The following is a 17,496-nucleotide window of genomic DNA, read 5'->3' on the forward strand; positions in this document are numbered from 1 at the left end:
TCCGGTACAAGATCCGTCCCCTGTATGTGTTGGGGTCTATAGCAAACAACGAATGGGCGATTATTTCCTTTTCTTTCTGCAGCACCTAGCAACCCTCGCAATAGGCCTGAGCCATTTAGAAATGTTAACACTTGGCCAGCCACCCCCAGGCCCAGATTCTAAAGTCTATCAACAATATAGGACTAAAATAGAGCCTGGACGCTGACGCACTGCAGGCTATTTTTAGAGTCCAATTCGTTTCTCTTTTAGAGCACTTTGAAAAAGACTGAAACCTACTCTGTATCTAAGAAAAGAAAAACAAAACAAATCTGACATACGTTCTTGATGTTCTAGAAACATGAAAGAAATTAGAGAACAGTTTAAGCTGAATCTATCTATGTTTCGTAGATAGTTGTTTCTGAAAGGAAAACATGTACAGTAGGCCTATAGCCATTACAACTGTGTTCTCAATACATTCTGGAGATTAGGGTGCAATTCTAATGGTTCCAATGATTAGACTAATTTGACCTCTGTAACTGTATCAATCAATCAATCAATCAATCAATCAATCAATCAATCAATCAATCAATCAATCGCAATGTACACAGTGCTTGATTGTAGCTTGTGTGTGTGTGTGTGTGTGTGTGTGTGTGTGTGTGTGTGTGTGTGTGTGTGTGTGTGTGTGTGTGTGTGTGTGTGCGTGTGTGTGTGTGTGTGTGTGTGTGTGTGTGTGTGTGTTAAATATTAACTAGGCCTATTAACAATAAAAAAAATAGATGTATTAAGAGATGCAACTGTGCTATTAAATAATTATCACTACAACACCCGTAAAGCATAATTAAATATGTTAAGTATTGGTAACAGCAATTTATTCATCATTGTTCATTTTTCTGACTACCTGCAGTCTGAAGAACTCTATTTGACAGCAGAATCCTGCCCCAAACTGAATTATGTGTGGATTGTCGCCACCGTGTGGCAAATGTTGGAATAAAGTCAGGGGAAAACTAAACATTTAGCGTTTCATTTAGCAGTCAATTGTGTTGTTGTTGTTGAGCAAACTTCGTTATGAATATGATCTTGCTGCCTCATAAACCAAAAAAGTAGGCCTAATCTTCTTCCTTATAATGTATAGTGAGCAATACTCTGTAGTCCCATAGCTTTCCTATCCTCATTGCCTTAAGTAAGTTAAGTAAATTGACCCGATTTGACCTTTTCATAATGGATCACAGGTCACCCACCTCCGAAGATGCTGCTGGTGCTGCTGCTGCTGCAAGCGGCTCTTTGAGGCCTTGTGACTTCTAGCTTGCACACGGTGCAAACAATAGTCACATGGCTTCATGAAATGTGAAGGGTTTGCACCCTTGGTATTATTTCTCTTTTTCTTAGTTGAGAGATAGTCAACAGGGTGATATGCCTATTGCCTATAGTCTAATCTAGGGGGTCTATTCTATTAGGGGTGAACATTCAAAATGAAGAGAAGTTCATATGCAAAGGATTTCTAGGCTATGGAAATAATTTGTATTTAATAATTTAATTTCTTAGATCGATTTCTTTAAATTTGACTGTCTGACTTAATAATGTTCAAAAAGAAGAATCCAGAAAGATCTCTCCTGCTGATCGAAGAAAGGACAATGTATATGGACAGGTGAGAAACCTTTAACTGATTGACTTTAATTGTGTCCAATATGAAAAATGCTGGCAACATTTAATTGTATTGTATTTGTATTTGAAGTGTGTCTGTCTATACACAAACAGAATGAATGTAACCATTCTAACATAGGCTTAGCCTATATGTTATAATGGTTACATTATCGTCTATTTAACAGCTCACTGAGTCACACAATGATTACGGTACATCCTCACATTGATTTGTGTGTCGATAGAAATCGATTTCCTTCTTTCTTTTTGTCAGTCTTTGCTCACGGTCCCTTCTCTCCCCCACATGTCCAATATTTTATACACACGGCCGGGTCTCTTTCTTCAGCAGTGCGCAAACTTCGCTCCATCATGTAGGCTACAATAAGCCTGTTATGTTTTCATTTTCAACAACCAGTAGGCCTATAGCCTATGACTCTAGCCATAAATCAAAACACCTGTAGAGATCGCTAATATTCGGACGTTACAGGAGACGTAACGTCCGAATATTAGCGACCTCTACAGGTGTTATGATTATGGCAATGTAAGCTCTAGCAGATGGAACGGCAGGGCCACTCACGTGTGTTAAAACTTAAAACGACAGGAGGAATTAACATTTCCAGACAGTCCTGTCACAGGACTGTCTGAAAATGTCCATTCATTCACTTATTATCTTAATTGTATTAGGCTATTTAAGAAACAAAACTCTGATAAATAATTCAATAGATACATCTTGAAAGAAAGCTTGTAAAGTAAACTTGATGTATTGGGCTATAGATTATTCCCTGTTAATTAATAACACTCATACAAATAATAAACAAGCAAAGAACTAAAAACAAATTAAACAATAAAAAAAGTTTAAATAAACTTGTGTAGTAATACTTAATCTATCCATTGACCAGTGTGTCCAGTGAAGATGGCATTCAGAAAATCAGCAATGGTGGAATCAATCATTGCCATGACAACAGCCATGCCAAGGAGGACCGTGAGAGAGAGAAGAAAGTTGCCAGGAAGAGGCTGTATGTCGTCTCTGTCATCTGCCTCATTTTCATGGTCGGGGAGATCCTGGGTGAGTCTCTCCTTCAATCCTGCTTCCTTCCCCTCCTTGTCTTTGCCTGACTGCTGCATAACAGCCTACACCAGTGGTCCTCAAACATTTTTCATGTCAAGGACCCCCAAATTATACATTTTCTGGCTGCGGACCCAATGTGAAAATATTTTGTGTACCCATACAAGATTTGTGTTAAAATACTTAAAAAAATATATGCAAATTCTTTCACTTGCTCACACTGTGTACAGCCAGTGTATATAGGTTTAAAGTAGTTAAACTGATTTTAACCATGGGGGGACCCCATGGACACCCCTCAAGGACCCATGGGGGTCCACTTTGAGAACCACTGGCCTACACAGTGGTGGAAAATAAAGTAGCCTACATGTACTCAAGTACTGTACTTTAGTACAATTTTTAGGTTTTCTTACTTTAGTTGAGTATTTCCACATTTCAATACTGCTTTTACTCCACTTTTATCTACAGTAGGCCTACTTCTTCAGCTATGCCTTTACTGAATCTACCAAGGTATAGATCAGATCAGATCACTACAGCAGGACAAGTCTGATCTCAGACAGATCTCTGATGTCAGCTTTTGAAGGGTCGCTCAATGGAAATGTATCAATAACTAATTTATCAAACTTATCTCTCCTCACCATATCCCAATCCTTGCCAACTCACATCTTTCTTGATTATTAATATCCTCCCTATGCACTGTAACCCACCTACCTCCTCCTTCTCAACACCCATCCCCTCTTTCTCTCTCTCTCTCTCTCTCTCTCTCTCCCGTCCTCTCCACCCTGCTGCAGGTGGGTACTTTGCAGGTAGCCTGGCGGTGATGACGGATGCTGCTCACCTGCTGGTGGATTTCACCAGCTTCCTCATCAGCCTGTGCTCCCTGTGGCTCTCCTCCAGACCCGCCACACACACACTCAACTACGGCTGGCACCGTGCAGGTCAGGCCCAGGGTTTTAGGCAGTTTTTTAGTTTTGTTATTGCTGTTGTTATCTTGCTATATCGTCGTTGTCGGGTGAAAACCTTGTAAGTCCAAAACCGTCAGTTTTGCATTTATCATTTTAAAAATGATTTAAACTAGTGAAAACTACAAGCACACAACGCCTGTGTGTGCTGCGTTGTGTGCGATCTGCTGTTTTCACTACTTTTGTGCGACGGCCTTTTATGATGAAGCAGGGCTTTACTTCGCGAAAGAACGTACACATTTGCAACTTGGAGATACGAGGTTTCCACCCGACAACGACGATATGTTATCTTGATATATCTTAGAAATAATGCATGATCAAAGATAAGTCACGCACATCTGACCTAATGGTGCTGGCCTAAAGTGAGATCAAAGACAAGTAGAGCTGCACACTATGGCTCATTTTGAAAAACTTTATTACTATCAACCACAGTGATATCATATTTCCCATGCTCTTCTTCAGACTCACTCAACTCCGTATGCATCTCATTTCTTGTTTCTCACTCCCTCTCTCTCCTCCAAATTGTCCACCTTTTGTCCCTCTCCAACCTACTCTCTCCATTTCTGCGACCATTGCAGAGATCCTGGGTGCTCTTCTGTCAGTGTTCACAATATGGCTGGTAACAGGTGTGTTGGTCTACCTGGCTGTTGAGCGCCTCATCAGTGATGATTACACCATCGAGGGAACTATCATGCTCATCACTTCTGGATGTGCTGTTCTGGCCAACGTTATGTAAGTCAAACATACACAACTTCATCCTACTAACAATCTTAGAGTATATCCCAGACAGTATATGACATTGCAACTTCAAGGATCATTAATCACGACATAAGATCTTTTACATTTTTCTTCCTATCCTTTACGTCCTTAATTTAACCTACCGGTAATCCCAATTTAGTGAAAAGAAAGGAGTCCATACTATGAAAAACTATTTATTACAAACATTTTCCAAGTGATTAACCAAAGTTCTACTGTGTATCACCCAAGGTAAACAACATATGCCACTAGATTAGAAGACAAGGAACAAAATGAAATCAACACCTTTTTTCAATAAAGAAAAAACAAACAAAAATAATACCATTATTCCGTGACAGCACCCACTAAGCGGCCCAACCCCAATTAAATGGCCATGCCACCTATTATCTATATAGCTGTAATTACACCCCATGTTTCGTATCTAGACTCTGTCACCTCCAACCCATACTGTTTGTTCTGGGGAGGGTGCAACCACATGGCTCCTTCGATACACATACCAGCCACTTCTTTCTCCAGACAGTGAGGAGTTTAACTGGGAGGGCGTAATGTATGATGAGGATCATGCTATCCCCCTCACTTCTGCCATCTGCTGAACAGGCGCCCCGACCAAACAGTAGAGGTTGCTAGGGCAGCGACAGTACTCTCCTTCCCCTGCCGTCTTCCCACCGAAGAACACAGCCAGTAGACTCTGTGCATAGATGTAGTCCCAGGTTTTTGTTTACAGTTCCAGTTCATTTTCCCATAGCTTTGTTTGATTGGCAGCAGAATTGAAATGGATAGACATGTTAAGGTGTTTCCGGTTCAAACCTGCTGCCAATCAAATTAAGCTATCGGAAAATGAACTGGAACAGGAAATGGCGATGCCACCTTTTGAAAACCTAGAACTACAGTTATGCACAGAGACTGATGTCTTTTTTGGACTAACTGGTCAAGCTGGAGGTACCGTGGAGGAATCGAACCCCAGTCATCATGGAGCGCAGGAAACCTTACACCTGCACCAACTGGCCGGCCAACATATATATTTTCTGTAGCTTTTGTATGTGACTTTAGTCACTGCACTGCACATACAGTCTGTGTTACTTTTAATTTCTTCCTTCTGCACTAAAGAGAGTGTCAGTGAGTGGATATTTTTTTACAAAATAGTGACAGGCTCCCTCTAAAAATGGAAGAGAGTTTTGATCAGGAACTTGTATGTTTCGTTCTCTCTGCGTAGCATGGCTCTCACCCTGCATCAGTCTGGACACGGTCACAGCCATGGTGGGCTTAGTTCACATGGGCATGGTCATAGTCACAGCAAGGGCAAGGATCACACCCCCAATCATAAAGATTGCACCCCGGACCCAAACCAGACCAGGGACGATGCCAGGCAAAGTAGCAGGGACGTGGAGCAACAAGGGGTGGCGCATGGTATGGTGTGAACTAAACAGGAGCTTCAGATGATCGTATCAATTACATCATAAATTTGACAACATTGTTTTTTAATATTATTATTATTATTAATGCCCTTTATACTATAATATGAAGTTTATAGTAATTGCAGTTACCTTTATAGTATACCCTTTTTACATTTTGCCTTTAGGAGGGAGGGCCAAGCAGGAGAATGCCAGTGTGCGTGCAGCCTTTGTCCACGTGGTGGGAGATCTGTTGCAGAGCGTCAGTGTACTTGTCAGTGCCATCATCATCTATTTCAAGGTGAGGAGTCACTGTGCATTAAGTAACCGTTTAAAAAGTAATAAGGTACATGAGGCCATAGTTTACTCTTTCAGTGTTTTTAGAAGAGCTAAAGTAAGAGAGTTTTAGGTGCTCACCTCCGTGTCATTCCTAACATTTATTGATTGATTGATTTTGATTGATTCTTATTTTTGTGTCCTGCACACAAACCCTCACGTCAGTCATATAGATATTTGGGAACATATTTTGTCCACATTTTGTCCCACTTAAACAACCAACCACAACTCGAATCACACTTCCTGTGCGAATTCTGTCCTGTGCGACCAGGGCAAGGTCGATTTTCGCCCATAGGGCGTCTTACTGGTTATACAGAGTACCAGAACGTTCTGTCTTCTCTTCAAAACTAGACAAATTAAATCTGACACAACAAATGCTCCTTTAACAAAACACATCTCAGGTTTTTCATAATAATCTCTAACTCAACAACGCCCCATAGCTGTTCTAAAGTCACTGTGAACCATGGCCAGGGCTTATTACTTTCATCTTTCATTCATAACACTAATGTTGAAACCACACTAAGCTCTCTGCTCTGTTGGGGACATGCAGGAGCACATCCTTCACTTTGAAAACAACAAAACAAGAAGCCACCACTCTCAAGTATTGTCCTGACTGAGTGGACACGAAGCCTTGGGCTAGTCTCTTTGTTCCTCTTATGTGTCCTGTGAAGTAATGCCGTGTTATGGCCATCGCTCACGGGAAATACTGAATAACTGAAACCAGACAATTTAATCTCATTTAATCTCCCTTGCCGTGATGCTGTGCCACCAGGACCATTAAGCAACACCCGCTTCTGTGATTTCACAATGTTTGTTAACTGTTTGTTTCTTTCAGCCAGAGTATAAGATAGCTGATCCCATCTGTACCTTCCTCTTCTCTATATTTGTCTTGTGCACCACTTTCACCGTCATGAGGGACCTCCTGCTTGTTTTGATGGAAGGTAAGGCAGGAATCCCATACGCCTGATTTATGTCACACAACTCTCACACACCTTTAAAATGTGAAAAAATGTTATTTCCGTGTTAGTGCTACCTCGCAAGACTCTTTGTTGCTGAAACACATAGCAGACTTTAGGCTACACTTTTAAGATGATGGGGTCAATGTGGCAACAGTCTGTGAAAGCAAGTGTTCAAATGCACAGAAATTGACTTGGGCCTCATATTGAACTTTTCCCCAACCATAAAAATATAAAAGACAAAATAACCCCTGAAATGTTATTGCTGTTAAACTGTAACATTGACAAATCTCAATTCATTCCGACCCTGATGTACTTCAGTAACGCATTGAATTAATGTAAAATAAAATCTGTGGGTAAAATGTAAGCCTGGCACTAACAAGCAGGCATCTTGAAGAAGTGTTCTCAGATTTTATTTTATTTAATCTCTCTCTCTCTCTCTCTCTCTCTCTCTCTCTCTCTCTCTCTCTCTCCCTCCCGCAGGCACACCTGCAGGGGTGAGGTACAGTGAAGTGCGAGAGGATCTGCTTGCAGTGAGGGGGGTGACAGCGGTCCATAACCTCCACATCTGGGCCCTCACCATGAACCAGGCTGTACTGACCGCACACGTAGCCATAGGTGAGAGGAAATGGCCACCCAAAAACATTCAGTTCAGTTCATTTCAATTCACAGGTGCACAGTAAAAATCCAGTTTTAATTTAACTGTTGTAAATTTTGACCCAAATAATGCACCTGTAAGAGTACATTTTTAGTGTGTGTGAGACAATAGAGCTGCGAAGTTTTACACATCCTACCTGGTCCCCCCCCCCCCCCCCCCCCATTCTGAATTCCCATAGACTTATTTCATATCGCATCATATAAGAACTGTGTTCCAAACATAAACAAATGATTTCAGTGATTTGACTCATATGGATATGAAGAATCAACTGAAAATGCTAATGTTACTGTCGCCGAATTAGTTACATTTTCACCAGAAACAGACTGCATCAAATATTAGTGGCTGACTATCATAAACCATACAGAGCCACTTCCCCGACAATATCGCGGAGACCGTTTGTTTCTTTTTGGACCACAGTGCTTATATGAGACGATGTTAAGATGACTCAATGTCATTCTCCATAGAGAAATGACTTCCGCGAACCGGGGGATGAGCGAGTGACGTCATGACTTTGTTACTCTTATACCATCAAGGTATATCACTGTCCCCTTTCACATCACTTTCATTTTGGTCCCCCCTCCCACAGATGCCTCAGAAGATGAGCAGTCTGTCCTGAGGGAGATGACACAGGTCTGCTTCTCTGCATACAACTTCCACTCTGTTACCATCCAGATGGAGAGGCAAGCAGACCTCAAGCCTGGGTGTACCCTGTGCGAGGAGCCCAAGATGTAGGCATCTTCTTGGGGCGTTCTTTTTAAACAGAGCCCTGCTGAGAGTTGCCTAATAAGCCACTTTAAACAAAGCTACGGTACAGGACACCACTTTAAAGGTGTATTCAGTGATAATGAAAGTGTCCGGGGGTCATCTTGTCCCTTACTGGCCTTACAGCGTGGAAATGTTTAGTTTTTTTATAGATTTTTTACACCATTATAATGTTCTCGTTTTGATCATTAGACCCAATCACTGAATATAGGTAGGCTAGCTACGACTCCAGCTTCAGGATATGTATGATACTGATTTACTACGAGACTGTGGCATTTTATTCAGTTCAGTAGTTTACAATCTAGGAATTTAGCAGACGTTCTTAATTCAGAGCGACTGTGGTTCTCAAAACTTTTATTTCGACCATCATAACTAAACATAACATAACTAAGGCCATACTCTACCCTGATTGGCCTGGCCACCTCTGAAAACCGAATCTAGCTATGCTCATAACACAGGCCATGGTGGAAGTCCTTATATGGTCAGCACACATTCTAGTGAGGAGAATGAATGGAAAATGTACCAATTATATTTTTATTAGAATGAAATACAAACACTGAATATACCTTTAATTGACGCGAACTATGGTGATAAAGTAAGTAACTGGACTTTATGAACTGGCACTGAACTTGTTTAGTGCAAGGGTCGAGTGACCCTTGCACTAAACATAGTCACTGACAGTGTGTCAACCCTCCCAAATAAGTTATTATTCACGTGATAATAGGGATATTGTGTATTTCTCTGTCAAATTACCATAGCTTGAGTTATTTTGAATATGAAAGATGAATGTCGAATGCATTTTGGTTTGCATCTTGTTTTGTTGAAAAGTGGCTATCCTCTTCCCATGCTGTATTTTGCCTGGAATTTAATTAGTTTCCGTTTTTAAAGTGCATTTATGTTTACATCACTGTATTGTGAATCTGATGATAGGTGATCATCAAGTGCTACAAATTATTGTTTATGTTATTTGTAGCTATTTATCAGTGATATAATATTTTAGAAATGTTTTGTCTAGTGTTAGTTCATTTGTGAAAGATTTTGAATGCTGCTCAGTGCTGCAATCCAGTTCAACGAATGGACCCAAATAATAATATTTACAATATTAAAATTTCTCATCGGCTCATCAGCAGCAACTTGATTGTTGATGTATCTGAACACATAATAACAATATCCAACACAATCAATTGTCTTTGCAAAGGAAGCTTTCCTGCATCTGTGGCTAGGTTATAAGTATAAAATAATAAGTTGCAGAGAACACCACCTGGAAGAGAGCCCAGGAACTCCAATCTATACTTTCAAGGTTTGGCAAAACAGGTTCTTCTTTTTTACAAGGTTTGAGCAGAGAAATAATCAGTCAAGGTTGGGGGTTGTGGGGGTGTGTGCATGGGTGGGGGTGTGTGAGCAAGAGTGAGACAGAAAGAGAGAGATAGGGAGAGAGAGAGAGAGAGAGAAGGGAGGTGGTGTGTGTGTCTGGGGTTAGGGGTGCAGACTGCAGAGACTCGTGAGCTGGATAGAGTGGCGTGCAAAGAGAGGAAGGGGTGCAAAGGAGTTGCTGCTGCAAGACATGCACGCACAGACGCACGCTCACGCACGCTCACACAGATTAGAACAGACCATGTACTTCTTTCCAATGGTGGAAGAACAAAGTAATCAAAGTAGATATGCCACAATATAAAAATATGTTGTGTGTGTTACAAGTAAATGGCCTCTATACATTTTCTTACTTGAGTAGAAGTGTAAAAGTTTGGCATTAAAATATAATTCCTCCTATACCTATACGTCCTCCTACAGTAGCAAAGTAAAAGTATAAAACATTTCAAAGTTTGTCAGTTTTTCAAAAATAGCAGATCAAGCCCAGATCTCTCTCTCTCTCTCTCACACACACACACACACACACACACACACACACACACACACACACACACACACACACACACACACACACACACACACACACACACACACACACACACACACACACACACACACACACACACACACACACACACACACACACACACACACACACACACACACACACACACACACACAGATGTAGATAACGAACCACAGCTCACTTCAAACATGGGTTTGATTTTGAATATTAGAACTGATGGCCTTCCTTAGAACGAGTCAAACAATAACAATAAAATGGTCCATTTATTGTGATGATATATGACCAAGGACAGGGTTAGACTTAGCCTGGCTTGGCCAGACTATATACTAATGCAGCTAACTAACTGCAGAATAGTCCCCACCTTGTTTTAACATGGGTGGATTGTTTAGCTGTGCTGGGCTAGGTTAGACTCACGCTAGGGTTCATGTGGTAAAACAATAGCAACTAGAAGGCCATTTGTGGAACATCTGTGAAGAACAAGTGCAAAGAATTAGACACGTTTAATACACTTTGATTTTTATTTATAGAAGTAATAACTGTACATAATTCTTAAGTCATATAATCATCAAAAGGTATACTTTTCCAACAACTCTCTGAAGAGCTTCAAAATAATTCACTAATAGATTCGCTGGGTAAGGGCAGTTTGTGCAAATAGTGACAGGCGAGATTCTCTACCAAACAGGCTTTTAGCAAAGATTACAAATGCAAAGAGAGGATGATGGTTTTCAATTAATTGAGAAAAACATTACCTCTCCTTAAAGGGCCATTTCACCTCTGGGACAACCAGATCTTATTTTATTGTTGTTTGGGACACGATCAACACAATCCTGTGTAATTCTTTGTGTTCAATCTGTGTTTTGAGATATTTTAGTATGTCAGCATGACTTGATGCATTTTGCATCATATTATGCATCATGATGATGCATTTTGCATCATATGATGGAAAATGTATCACTAGTCATGCTGAAATACTAAAATATCTCAAAACACAGATTGAACACAAAAAATCGTGTCCCGAACAACAATAAAATAAGATCTGGTTATCCCAGAGGTGAAATGGCCCTTTAAGTGTATTCCAGTGTATCAATCATGTAGGGATAATCTTTACATCCCCCCAAGAGTGCTTTCCAGATGAAAATAATTTCTCATTGGAAGCCTTTCTCAAATATTCTATATTTGTAAGGGAAAGGTAATAGACAATGCTAACCGTAGAAACAACCAAACATAAATAAATAGGGTACTGTTAGTGTTGTCTTAGCAGAAATATTTCAAATGTGTTGGATTGACCTATTAATTATATCCCAAAAATAGATTGTGCAAATCATGTGTAGATGCTGTTAATTTTAGTTTTTTTTTTCCCCTTTTCTTTTTTCTTGAAATGCTGTGTCTAAAGCTTTAAACAGCTTATCTCTACCATTGCTTTACAAAAGTGCTTTTCTTATTTTACCGTTGACTAAAATGTGCAGCATCCCTTTTTCTCAAGCACTATCCTGGATCCCCCTATCCAGACTCTCAGAAGCAAGATGTACTTTTTGCACCAATTGTTTTTGTAGCTTGATCCATAAGCAAAGAATGATATACCAGTCAATCTGAAGGTCTTTTCATTTGATGAGGTCAGGATGCTTGTGGTGGAAACAACTGTGAGCCTTTCATGGTGAAAATGGTGTGAATCCATATTCCGTTACAACAAAGAAAATACGTTGAAAATAACCTTATTAGACGATAAGCGCTCCATAAAGAAATGTTTTGTCCAAATGCTCTAGAGCTGGACTGAGCACTACCAAATTCAGCCTCTTAGAGGAGCTCTTTCCCAGGCCAAAACATAACAGCCTTCAACCAAGATACACCATTTCATCCTGAGGGCCCTATAGTTGGAGCAGAAAAGACACTCTATAGTTTAGAAAAATACTCCAGAATAAAGCTATCATAAGAAACTGGGACCAACACATTTCTTTGCATAAATATGTAGGAAGGCCATTATAGGCTAAGGCTTTTAGAGAAAACTTTGCACACAAGAAAACTCAGTTGAGTTAAATGTCACTCAAAGTTTGGACTGCTTGTCCCCTGCTATTATTTCTCATTCACATGCTTGTACTGTAGTCCGTTGCTTTGTTCAATTCCGGCATGAGTCCACTTTCTTTAGTTGACAAAAAGTTGTTTTTCAAAAAAGTGTTTCAATTGTGTCTGGCGTCACTGTTGTAGCTGGAGACAAGACAAAAAGACAAGAAAATGTCAAAGTATTAACAGAATACAGTTACATTAAGGGGTATAAAGGGTTTTCAGTTCTCTCTGGCCTAATTCAGCTGGTAAGCCATAATCATGAACTTTACATTAAGGCAGATTGAAGCACAAGATAGCAAATTTGACAAAAAAAAATCGTTTGTGGTGTTGGGTTTAGGTGTAGCTTTCTCTAGCTGCTCAGAATCACCGTAATGCTGGTATTTGCATTCTGCCTTTTTCGTGACAAGAGTGCAATTGATCTATCATATTGCACTGAATCAACTGTAATTCTGTCCATGAGACATGCCAATAGGCATTAGTATGTCTAACATACTAACGAAGTAGGCCTATATGACACTAAGATGATACTGTCATGAGTACCATTATACTGACATGAAACTACTGATGCGTTGCAGACTGCTATTTTCACTATATTTGAAATTGTATATACATATTGTATAATAGTATATAAATAGTATAGCTAGCTAATTAATTTGAAATAGTCATTGATTCAGAATGTATTTTTGGTGTATATATTAAGACAAGACTATTACATCACAAACTATAAAGTGGTGCCCATTTATACACACAATAACACAAATATACCATGAAGCTTGTTACAAAGTGTGTAGGCCTACTTACTTGTTGTCTCTAGCTCGTTTGGTGTCGTCACAGGTTGTACTGTCCCTACTGCCCCGTTAACCTCCATGCCCAGCTCTGTCTTTGGATAACAAACAGGAGGTTTGTGTGAAGGACTGCTACTTCCATGGAGTGGTTTCTTAGCTACAGGTGGTGGCACTTTATCAGATTTCACCCCATCACTGGATGCATGGGAGGCCTTTGATTGGTCCGAAACCTGCATGAGTTCAGCGGCCAAACTTTGCTTGAGACATGCCTGAGCTTCAGGGGAGGAAGCAGCAGCTGTTTCTATGACAACCTTCTTTGTGCTCCTGGAGAAGATAAAGCTGGCGGTAGAGGCAGGGGACTTGTACAAATCGCCCCCTTCAGGGTACTTGGGATAAGGAAACCCTGATTCACAGCCACTGCTGCTGATGGAAGGTCTCAGGCCCATTCGTGATGGGAGGCCGTCTCTTGAAGACATAGCTGCAGTTTTCATACGGATGGCCTCCTGTAAGCGCATGGAAGGGGCGTTCAGCGTCACAGATGTTTTCGCCGCTGGAGATGCGGATTTTTGCGACAGAGACTTGCGGATGGGCTTCTGCGGAGTGCCTTGTGATCCCGGCGTGGATACTGGACAGTTCTCTTGAGTTGGGGGTGCTCCTTCAGTCGACTTGTTCTCCTCTGATGGAGCATTCACCTGATCCTCGGCCATGACTGACCTGAGACGAACCATCTGGAGCAAGGAAGGGGTGACAAGGGGTATATTTGCATCTTCCTTGGGAGTATTGTGTGGTGTAGTTTTGTGTCGCGACAGGAGCTCTTTACTCCTGCTTTCTCGGTTTGCGAGACTGGGCTGCCTCCTGAAACTGATGCTACTACAGGTATGGCTCTCTGCAGGTAGAGTATGTGTTAGAGCAACACTGACCGGATGTGGATGTGAGGCACTGACAGGGGGCTCGGGGGGCATTTGATATTCAGTGTGCAGTGGGGGCGGTGGGGGGACACTGGTGGGTGGAGCTAGAGGAGAATGTGATAGTGGTGCTGTAGTCGGTGAAGGTGGGGTCTCCGACGGTGCAGGCGAAACATCATCTGACAGCGAAGAGTCTGTCATTACTGGTCCGTATGAACCTTGTGTAACAGCATCTTCTGTTATATCTTCCACAACAGTCTGAGCCACAATGGAGGGCAAATCTGTGCTTTCTGCATTTACAGATTTCCCAGCATCTTTGTTATTTTCCAATGTCACGCCAGCTTCCTCTGGAGCCACTGGGGGCCTGTATGGAACATCCGTCTCAGCAATGCAGCTGTCCACAACATCTGGCAGACCGTCTGCCAGGGGAGGAGGTGGTGGAGGGAAGTCCAACTCGTCCACGCCATCAAACACGGAGTCCCCTTCTAAAGGAGGCGGTGGAGGTGGCCAGGAAGACTCCATGATGTGAGTCTCCTCCTCTCGTACCCCTTCTAATTCCTCTGGTGGAGGAGTGGATACAGATGAGGGAGGTGTCTTTCTGGTGGGAGGAGGTGTGGGTTGGTAGGCGGGAGGAGGGGAAGGTGAAGGTGGAGGTGAGACCTTCTTAACTTTGGGACTATCTATGGAAAGCGTGTGCATGGCTGTATCGGCTGTGGGTGGTTCTTCTGATGTGACCTCACTCCCGTTCATCTCAAGCTCACTCTGATCAGCTGACCCCTTAACCTCTTCCTGTGTTGAAGATGTGTCATTCTCAGCAGGTGAATGCACCTCTATTGTGATGTTGTCAAACTTTGTGTGCTGCTGTTCCCCTACTGATGTCCCTGACACCGATTCCTCCCTAAGGCTTACAGACACAGGTTTTTTCATAACTGGAGGGGGCTCTTTCTTTGACTTTGGCTGTCCACTCTCTGCGTCCTTGTCCGAAGGCCTTTGAGTCAGCTGCTCCTGAGTTTGAACTTCCATACTTGCTTCCGTCTTCTCCACGACAGACAGACTGTCTTGCTCTGCACCTGGACCTATCATACTCTCCACCTCCAGTGCGACACCTTCTGTAACGGTTGTTAACACTTTCTCAGGGTTGTCTTGAAGCACACTTTCTTTGTTTTCTGGCAATGGCAATGTGGTTTCTTGTAAGGATGTTTGATTTTCATCCAAAACCTGTGGATCTCTGCCAGCTCCAGTCTGAGCTACTGTCTTTTGAACTGCACTGTCCTCCAACTGCAGTGGTTTCTGTAGCTGGGTCTGCCTCGGACAAGGTCCACAGAGAAGCTCAAAGGTACGTTTGCTGTGAGCCCAGGTTTCCGGTGGGGGAGGGCAGGGTGCTTTGACCTTGGGAGGCGGTGGAATGTTGAACAGCTCTCTGACAGCTGTGGTTGCAGGTGAGTAAGCAGAATTTACTGACAGGGTCTTTTCAATCTCAGAAACAGAATGTTGCTGAGGTGGACTAGGGTTATTGGCCAGGACCTCTGGGTTGACAGGTTCAGAAGTAGAAGATGACAACGAGGTAAGGGAGGATGATGCAGACACTGCCGAGGACGAGGCTCGGGAACCAGATCTCTCCGGTTTCACGGGTTTCTTCTTCTGTTTGTCTGGGGAGGTGGGGGAGATCCCTTTGGGAGGGAGGGTTGGCGTGCCACTCTGACTGGAGTAGCCACTGGAGGGGGACAGGGTCCTGTCAAATTTCCCTTCCTCTGATGGGGTTTTCTGTGGAGAAGGACAACTGGATTCTGGGTGAAGCTCCGGACCCCCGGTCCCACCAGAGGTGATCTGTCTGGGGACGAGTGGGCCGCAGGAGGCCAAACACGCAGGGGTCTTACTGATATCCTCAGCAACCACGCTAGCCTCATCCTTCGCTAAACTACGATTTGTGGCTGCTTTCTCCTCTCCAGATACAGAGTCACTGAGATCTTTAACAACCACCAGACTGCTGGAGTCCGTCCTTATCTTATTATGATGCAGAGAGTTGGTTCTCCGTGGAGGTGCTGGGGGCAACTTGGTCTTCATAACTGACAGACTGCGGGTGAAGGACTGACTGTTTCTAACACTCTCCTGCCCGCTATTGCTCACATCCCCAGCAGTGACTGACCCTGAATCAGAGCCAGGGGCCTTACTGGAATTTGCACTCATAACACTAGGGCTCCTGGAGCGTATATGATCCTGTTGCCCGGCAGGCTGCTTTGGCTGGCTTCCCTGCCCAGCGAGGTCCACTGCCTGCGGGCTACCGACGTCTGTTCTCTGATTAGAGGAGGAGACGGAGGTGTTGGACGTGACGGTTCTCTCGGAAGAGAGCGATGGACTCCAGTTAGAGCCTGGAGCCTTTGTGGGCATCGTCGCGGAGCTGAGGGAAGGCTCGGCATGGGAGCCATCTCCCTCTGATCTCCTCGAGGATGCAGAGCTGCCTGAGGAGCCCACCGACGCTAGGCTGCTTTTGCTCACAGTGCGGACACTGCCGCCGTGGTTGCCGTTGCTTCCGCGGGTGCGGCTGCTTCGGTCAATCTGGATGACGTCAACAGAGGCTGGCAGGACAGCGTTGGGGATGATCTTAGACAAGTAGGTGGCCTGAGGGGAGATGGACATCACTGGACCCTAGAACAGAAGTCAACAAATCATTATCAATAAAGTGTAATATTCACGTTTATAATTTATACACTTGTCAGACTGTTATAAAAGACAACGCAAATAGCAAAAGCAGAACCACTGTCAGTCCACAATCCTTTTCTGACCTGTGGCTCCTGGAGGTAGCCAAACAGAGTTGGGGAAGAGGAGGTGGTCATGCCAGGCACAGCTAAAGACTTGGGCCTCTGGTTGGAGGCGGCGGACCGTCCCTGGTAATCGTCATGGTACACTGCATGTAGATGGTGCCTTAGCAGCTGCTCCTCTCTGGATGTCTGCTCAGGGTACAAGAAAAATGGCATGCATAATAGTACACACTGAAAATAGTTTACTTATTAAATAGCTTAATAATACAGTTGTTCAGTTTATGAATACTTATCTGCAGCACAATTTCATTCATTCTTTGAGAACCTCACCTCGAGGTCTGTGAGGTGAACTCTCGCCCCCTCCTGATTGGCTAACGGAGACTCTCCATCAACAGTCGGGATGATTACAAGCCCTGATTGGCTATCACTGTTCTGTCCAGTGCCATTGGGAAGCTGTGTAGGAGCAAGCTGCTGGAATGTGGAGTTCCTCTGCAGAGCTGGAAGGAGAATGAAGGCCTTTGTTGAATGATTATTTTGAAGGCATGTCTGTAATGAAACACAGGTCCCTGAACTGGATTAAATCTCAGG

At 42.9% G+C, this 17,496-nt stretch overlaps 2 protein-coding genes across 2 annotated transcripts in view; one reads left to right on the plus strand and one right to left on the minus strand.

Moving 5' to 3' along the window:
- The first annotated feature begins 1,487 nt into the window (after positions 1–1,487).
- slc30a8 (solute carrier family 30 member 8) lies at positions 1,488–8,586 on the plus strand. Its single transcript, XM_080734468.1, has 9 exons — positions 1,488–1,624; positions 2,517–2,683; positions 3,472–3,618; positions 4,221–4,374; positions 5,612–5,769; positions 5,978–6,090; positions 6,961–7,066; positions 7,565–7,699; positions 8,326–8,586. Exons 1-9 carry the CDS (start codon positions 1,557–1,559, stop codon positions 8,469–8,471), a joined length of 1,194 nt encoding a protein of 397 aa, XP_080590594.1. The 5' UTR covers positions 1,488–1,556; the 3' UTR covers positions 8,472–8,586.
- A 2,880-nt stretch (positions 8,587–11,466) lies between these two features.
- The window catches only part of nhsl3 (NHS like 3), a 54,034-nt gene continuing 48,004 nt past the window's right edge, over positions 11,467–17,496 (minus strand). Inside the window, exons 7-10 of the mRNA XM_080734905.1 lie at positions 17,239–17,405; positions 16,933–17,097; positions 13,261–16,795; positions 11,467–12,600 (exon numbers count right to left, since the gene is read on the minus strand). Of these exons, the coding sequence (XP_080591031.1) occupies positions 12,560–12,600; positions 13,261–16,795; positions 16,933–17,097; positions 17,239–17,405 (3,908 nt within the window). The 3' untranslated portion in view covers positions 11,467–12,559. The remainder of the gene's footprint in view (positions 12,601–13,260; positions 16,796–16,932; positions 17,098–17,238; positions 17,406–17,496) is intronic.

This window comes from Nannobrachium achirus (assembly GCF_963921795.1).
Source record: "Nannobrachium achirus genome assembly, chromosome: 10".
Taxonomy (NCBI): domain Eukaryota; kingdom Metazoa; phylum Chordata; class Actinopteri; order Myctophiformes; family Myctophidae; genus Nannobrachium; species Nannobrachium achirus.